The 8,114-nt window shown below is 39.0% G+C and overlaps 1 protein-coding gene across 1 annotated transcript in view; it reads right to left on the bottom strand.

Moving 5' to 3' along the window:
* Positions 1 to 638: 638 nt before the first annotated feature.
* LOC113729149 (uncharacterized) overlaps positions 639 to 8,114 on the bottom strand; it is a 29,076-nt gene continuing 21,600 nt past the window's right edge. Inside the window, exons 4-5 of the mRNA XM_072077708.1 lie at positions 1,568 to 2,014; positions 639 to 811 (exon numbers count right to left, since the gene is read on the bottom strand). Of these exons, the coding sequence (XP_071933809.1) occupies positions 639 to 811; positions 1,568 to 2,014 (620 nt within the window). The remainder of the gene's footprint in view (positions 812 to 1,567; positions 2,015 to 8,114) is intronic.

Raw genomic sequence — 8,114 nt, 5'->3', positions numbered from 1 at the left:
AAAAACATCTTCAATTAATGCCACTAATGGACACAAGGCAGCTGAAGAGTCAACTAGCCGTTAGTAGTGTCGGACATCCGATAGGCTAGTTTTACGCATCCGAACGCAGGTAGTGAGTTCAAGAAATTTTCTTGAAATCTTTAGGACGTCCGGCAGCATCAGAATATGCGTCCGACCATATGATGTAAAACTTGGAATCCTTCATTAATTCTTTCAGACGTCCGGTGCTTCTAATGCTTGTCGTCCGAAGTGTTGCAACGATTGTCGGACGCCCGGTGCTCAGGTATTGTGCGTTCGATCGAGGTTAGAGATCTTAGAAGTGCTGACTTATCAGCTTCGGACGTCCGAGGATAGGTTCTTTGCGCGTCCGAAGATACTCAACAGTTATCGGACGGCCGATAGGATGTATTTGTGCGTCCGACAGATGTTTTAGCAGATGCTTGGCCTTTGAACCTGTTTTGCTCCATTTTCTGACCAAAAAAAACTTGGAAAACATTAGTTTTATCCAATTGGTTTGTAATCATCAAAAGGTACGAACAAAGATAAACAATCTCCCCCTTTTTGATGATGACAAAACAATGGATGAAGTGAGGGAATTTTGGTATAGTTTCCCTTTTCTTAGAGAGGCCTTGGAGTATTTACAACTCCCCCTCAGAATGATATCCATATCCCTTCAGTGACTCCCCGTCAGAAAATTTTCCATACCCCATAGAAAAATTTACTTGACTCCCCCTCACATATAGATCAGATTCTCGACTCCCCCACACATATAGATCAGATTCATATCCTGATTCCATCCATGTTTCTCCCCCTTTTTGTCATCATAACAGCAATATCCATATCAGAACCAAAATCAATCAGAACTCTATACTTCTTTTCATCAACTTTGTACCTTCTTCATCTTTGTCGAGCTTGGTAGATGTGCACATAGGTGTTCTAACCTGCTTTGAGTCCTCCATTCCAAATCTTTTGAGCAGCTCTTTGGTGTATTTTGTTTGATTGATAAACGTTCCTTCTCTGGTTTGAACCACTTGGAGTCCAAGGAAGAAATTTAATTCTCCCATTATGCTCATTTCAAACTCTTTTTGCATAATTTTGGAAAATTCCTTGCACAATTTCTCATTAGTAGCACCAAAAATAATATCATCCACATATATTTGAACAATTAGAAGATCACGTGAACTTTGTTTAGTGAAAAGAGTAGTATCTACTATGCCTCTTTTGAACCCATTTTCAATCAAAAAATCACTCAAGCGTTCATACCATGCTCTTGGAGTTTGTTTTAATCCATATAAAGCTTTTGAGAGTTTAAAAACATGGTTTGGATAATTCTCATTTTCAAAACCAGGAGGCTGATCAACATAAACTTCTTGATCTATAAAACCATTTAGGAAAACACTTTTAACATCCATTTGAAATAATTTAAAATTTTTCAAACATGCAAAGGCTAAAAACATTCTAATAGATTCTAGCCTAGCTACGGGTGCAAATGATTCATCAAAATCTATTCCTTCTTCTTGAGTGTAACCCTTAGCTACCAATGTGGCCTTGTTTCTAACTATCTCACCTTTGTCATTCATTTTGTTTCTAAAAACCCATTTAGTGCCAATAATAGGATGATCTTGTGGTATAGCAACTAATGTCCAAACCTTATTTCTTTCAAATTGATTTAACTCCTCTTCCATGGCCAAAATCCAGCTCTCATCATTCAATGCATCAACAACATTTTTGGGCTCAAAATGTGAGACCAATGCAAAGTTATCTATTAATTGTCTAGAGGAGGAACATGTTCTGACCTTTTCAGATGGATCCCCAATGATAAGTTCCTTAGGATGATTTTGGACAAATTTCCAGGCTCTTGGAAGATCATTAGGAATCGCATTGTCACTGTTATTGTCTTCTCTAGCAGGACTGTCTTGATTTTGATCTTCCTCTGAATCATTTTCTGATGGAGCTGTGCCTTGATTGCTGATTGTTAGCTTTTTTAATTCTTCTCGAACACCTGCATCATCATCTTCACCACAACTCATAGAAGTGTCACCATTAGATTCATCAAAAGTGATATGTATAGCTTCTTCTATAACCAAAGTTCTACGATTATAAACTCTAAAGCCTCTCTTATTTTCACAATATCCCAAGAAAATCCCCTCATCAGATTTTTTATCAAACTTGCCAAGATGCTCCTTGATGTTCAGAATGAAGTATTTGCAACCAAAAACTATAAAATAACCAACTACAAGTTTTTTATCAAACAACAGCTCATATGAAGTCTTGTTCAAGATTGGTCTTAAGAGAACTCTGTTCATGGTATAGCATGTAGTGTTTATAGATTCAGCCAAAAAGTACTTTGATAAATTGCATTCACTAAGCATGGTTTTAGCAGCTTCTTGAAGAGTTCTATTTTTCCTCTCAACCACTCTATTTTACTGAGGTACTCTAGCAATAGAAAACTCATGTGTAATGTGACGCCCCCGCTTCTCTCAAGGGCGAACCCTAGGGTATCGGCGGGACGCCTGCCTAGCTCGCGCCAGGACTCGAAACACAAAGCTAATAAAACTATATTAAACCAAAAGAGTTCTATTTACATCTTCAAAAGTATCTATTCAGACCACCATATTACATTATAATAACAATCAGCAGAAGGTGGACCCTAAGGTAGGTCCTTATACAAACCACCAAAACAAAAAGGAACATCTTAACCGACCAACTATTACAACTAACCCTAACTATACTAGTGGCAGTGTCCAAAAGTTTCCCCGCGTCGCCCCCTGCTAAGGAAAACAAAGGAAACGGGGTAAGCTATATGCTTAGTAAGTACACGGGGGTAAACACGTAAATTTCATATTAAAATAAACAACTATTTCACAAAATGCCAAGTCAAGTGCAAAAGTAACAATACAAAGGGAGGATACAGGTTGGCTTCAAAGCCAAGTCGTTTGCCATGCGTGACCTCCTGTCGACACTCCGTCGACCACGAATAAGGTCCGTAGAACTCCACTTGTACACCCACCTAACACCTTATCACCCTCACTGGCCAGTCACCTCACAAACTTGCTCGAGCGAACGAAATCACAAACTTGAGCTTGAATCACAAGCTCGGGTCACAAACTTGATTCATAACTTGAACCTACGAACTTGGTGACCTCAGACTAGGTTGGACTGGCTTCGACCAAGCCCCGGCCGGCTCGAATAGTCCATCTAGGTCTTGAGATCGGGCCCACAACTTCAACATATTTCACGAACTCACGAAAGTCACCCCGAGCTCCAAGCTCAAGGGGTTCAAACCCAAAATAATTCATTTAGACATGTCCTGTATAAATATGCACGTAAATTGGGGTTTAGGCCGAGTGCGATGAAGTACACCCTCGCCTAGGTACCCTTTCATTCACCTTAAACACATAAGCAAGTTATATACAAAATGGCCCGAATACTTACCCAAAACACAAAAATAGTACAAGAGTGGAAATCACTTCGTGCGTTTTAGCTAGTAGTAGGCCCCACCGGCTCCGCCTAGCTCACCACGGTCTGAAATAAAAGATTGCATCACGTTATATCACAAACGGCTAGTAACATGCCCAAAACAAGCAAAACGGCAAAATCGGCACGTGCAAGTACGGAAACGGCAAGTTGGACACACGCGCGCGCGCGGAACGGCCAAATCCGCCATCTCAAGCCGTTTTGATCAAAAGTTAGGCTAGGAATATCGGATCAAGGTGGGTGAGACTCCGTTTCGAAGTTATGAGGAAGGGATACAACTTTTATTTAGATATCTCAACCCAGATCTCAATAGGTATTGGTAAAAAATGCACAAAATAGTTCCAGCTATTTCATTTCGGGTTACCAAACAGGCCCTGTTTGAAGGACCGTAACTCACGGCTCAGAAATTGGAATCAAGAAATTCCAGAGGTGTTAGAAAGCTAAGACATAAGGCTATAACTTTCATGTTTAGACCAAAAGCTGAATCAATACAGAGCATGGAGGAAAACGGGTCCAAACATTCTTGTCAGAACTGTCCAATGCGCAGGCAGTTCTGACAATCGATCTTGTTTTGGTCATAACTGAAGCTACGGGACTCGGATTTGGATAAACTTTAACCGTTTCGAAGCTGAGACCAAGATCTACATTTCATATGAAGAGGTCAACACCCACAACACCCAGTTCGTACGTTATCAAAACGGAAAAAACACGGTCAGAGGCTGAATCCAGAAACGTCACCAAAACCACAGTTTTGCATGACTATAAGTGTTCTAGTCATAACTCAGGATCTGCTGATCGGATTAGGCTGAAATTTTGCAGGAACAACAAGAACTTAAGAAGCTACAACTTTCATGTTTTGAGAAACTTCTGAATCAATACGTAGTATCAAGAAAAATGGATCTTAAGTTCAGATTCTGGGCTACCCTGTTTGGGGTTTTGAACGGTTCCGCGCAACGCAAACGCATGGTTCCTTTTCATGGTTCTCTTGCAAGTTTTCTAACTACTTTCATACCAAAGAAACACGTATGTACCAGCTTCTAAATGACCTATCAAAGGTCCGAAACTTCCCTCTAAGACACTACCAAATTACCCAAAAACTAACCATGATCCTTAAACTAACTTTTTGCTCCATTGAACTTATTCTAACCATCTACTAACCAAACCCTAACTCACTAAACATTAACCAAGCTGAACTAACTTAAGGAAACCTAGGGTTTCATCATCCAAATCAGTTTTTACCATTCACTCACCAAACCAATAAAACCAATCATCAAACACAACCACTACAATCTTCATAGCACAACATTAGAGCTAATTAACTTGTTTAGCATGAAACCCTAATTAGGGCTCCTATGGCCGAATCATCAAGGCCCAAATTTAACCAAATTACTCCATAAAAACAAGTGATAAACACAAGTGAAACCATAATCAATCACAACTAACAACTATTATCATCATTTCCCCCATTTCAAGTATCATCAACCACTTTTAACTTTGTATAAAAGCTTTCTTACCTCAAGATGAAGGTTGTATGATGGCTAATGAACTCAACCCAACTCCAAGATGGATTCTTTATGCTTCAAGATGAAGATCTATAGCAGAAATTTGGTTGAATTTTGCCAACTTCCCTTAGTTTTTTTTCCTCAAGGTGGCCGACCCTCTCTCTCTCTTTTCTTTCTTATTTGTTTTGTTTTTTTTTTATGGAAATCCTATGATATATACAAGATGGTCAAAGCCTTGAAAGATATTTCTATTTCCACCAATCACACAAAAGCTTCATTTTTGCTCTCAAGCCCTTACACCTTCAACTTTGCATTTGATCAACTCTTGCCCTTAAACATTTGATAATCTTTCAATTAACTCCATAGGTTATAACTTATTCTAATCTAAAACACTTAACCACACTTAATTACTTCACTAATCACCCTCCTATATTAATTACCTATACTTAATCATACTTAATCCCACGTAAAAGCAATTAAACAACAACCTTTTGTCATGAGTAGTATTAAGGGTTTTAAACCCAACTTAAAATTCTAACAAATCATAACACTAGAAACTTTTCTAGTTTAGGGTTTTCTAACTTTTAAACTCACTTAACCTATATAAAATGGATCAAATCCTATACTTACCCGCACTAAAACACACACTAGCATAACTAACTTAATCACCACTCGAACTTATAATTAATACAAAAAAAACTAGGGTTTCAATCCTAACCCCAACTTAGGGTTTTCGAAGTAGTCCCAAAACCAAATGTTACCGCACAAATAATGAATATAACCCTAATATCAAACTTAAGAACTGACCGGGGTCTCACAACCTCCCTCACTTAGAATGATTTCGTCCTCGAAATTGATACCTTTGTTCGTGAACCATAAATGCAGGGTTTACAAAAGTACGTGTCCTCAGGGTCTATTAAACAATTGCGGTGCGCCAATAAGGAAGGGCGTACCTTCGATGCCCGCCGAAGGGTCTAACACCTCTCGTTGACCCATTGCATAGACTCTACCTGGTCCTTTGGATCGATTTTTCCCTATACTCGACGGCTTAGTTGTGGTCCCTTCAAACTGAAAAACGGCAAAAGATATCTGCCGCTCCTCCGAGTACCTAAGTGCGGCAAATATATCTAACATATGGTCTAGCCAACCCTCCGCTAAGTCAGGGTCGGCCCCACCTATAAACTTTGGAGGTGCAAATTTTTGGAACCGTTCTAAAGCACGGTCCTTGTGGCGACCCCACTTCCCCCTAAGGCGAACCAGAGGGTTGGCGGGCCGTCTGCCTAACTCTCGCCAGGACTCACGCAAGAGATCTAGCCCAAATCCTTCCGAAGTATAGCCTAAATTATTACAGTATTGATTCTCCAAAATAGACCAATAACTAAGACCACATTAACTTCAGAGATAACAGCACTTTAAGATAGCGACTCGTCGATTCTTAAATACCTTACGCGTTACAAACCACGGAATAAAGTCAAACAATCCCATTTAACAAATTCATACAAGCCAAATACATTCTTACAAGCTAAGTAACAAATTTACACAAGCCACATAACCAATCTAGGGTTTACACTTTTCCAGCTTCAAGTGGCAACCCGAACAAAACTACATTGTTTAATCCGAAATACATTAATAACAAGTAAAGTAGATTTCAGGCCTTTCTCATATGCCAGAACCTGTCAAGGAAAACAAAATAACGTGGGGTGAGCTAAAGCTCAGTGGTGCCCCAAAACATGCAATTACATAAGGCAAGTAGCAAATATTGATTTCAACTAAAGTAAACGATTAGGAAAGCGTATAACAGCACAAGGTAGGATACAGGGGCTCTCAGGAGCCATTCTCCACGAACTTGATCAAAATTTTCCGTAGTTGACCCTCCGTCAACTTTCACTACCTACGGTCCATGTAGAACGCCACTTCACACCAGTTCCTACCTCCATTCATACCCCTGTCCTGGGCCCGCACACCAAAAAAAAATGATAGTGGTAATACTCGAGTACACCCTTTTATAAACTAGTCGAGGGATTCACCCAACGACGTCACAGACTAGTCGAGAGATTTACCCAACGACGTCACAAACTAGTCAAGGGATTTACCCAACGACGTCACAACACTTGAGATATTCACGAAAACATTTCACACAAGTCACCACTCGAACGGCTAGTGTGATAAAGTACACACTGCTCACTTCGATGGATCAAAAACCACTTTGCAATTATCATATATCGAGTCAAGAAAGCACTGTAACCAAATAGTCGTAAAACAAGCAGGGACACTCACCAAGAGTGAAGCTCAGATGTCAAGTTGGGAATCGAAATCCGCGTCCTCGCTAAATCCTAGAAAACCAAGTTTTAAGAACTATAAGTTTTCTATTCAAATTCTAGGTATATAAATATAAAAGGTTATCTGGTATATTACTAGTATATTTTCTCGAAATAATTCGACAATCCACTTAGGATTAAACTTAGTAAAAGTAGTAAATTGTTTCATATGGCTTTCTTTATAATACTTTTCTTTCTCAAAGTGCCACTAGTACTTTTTATTTTTTATTTAAAGTAAGTTTTCTTGCCGAGCAGGTTTTCTACGCTTTTTAGTTAAAATTATTAAAATCTCGTATTTTGTCAATTTTCCTCTAGACATCTAGCCAGGGACAAATTTTAAGGAAAGAAAAGGAGGTAAAACAAGACTTAGGGTTTAAGAAACTAGTGAAGTCGTTTTCTAGAAGTAATAAGGTTAGTTTAAGCTAAAGGAAGAAATATCGAGTCGGCAAAGTTTAGAAAATTTCTACACAAGACTTTCTAACGTTAACGTACAATACCAAGTTTTATCGTTCGATACTAGGGCGAAGATATATTTAAATAGCCTGCTTAAAACTTTCTCAAGTTCACAGGACCAAAACGGATTTCTTACGATTCCGATTCACAAGCACATAATATTTCAGATTTGTCAATATAGCAAACTCACATTTCAAATAGAAATCTCACTAGGGCTTCGTCAATCATTAGCCCTAGGTTTCAACAGATTCATTTCTGATCAAAATTTAAACAAATGACCAAGGCTTCGTCAATCATTAGCTCTTGGTATCCAACAGGCTCATATCAGATCACAATTGAACAAAATAAATGCAAGGCTTCCAAG

Source organism: Coffea arabica, chromosome 2e (assembly GCF_036785885.1).
Source record: "Coffea arabica cultivar ET-39 chromosome 2e, Coffea Arabica ET-39 HiFi, whole genome shotgun sequence".
NCBI lineage: Eukaryota > Viridiplantae > Streptophyta > Magnoliopsida > Gentianales > Rubiaceae > Coffea > Coffea arabica.
The sequence above is the reverse complement of the archived record's forward strand: the minus strand, read 5'-3'. Positions and strand labels throughout refer to the sequence as shown.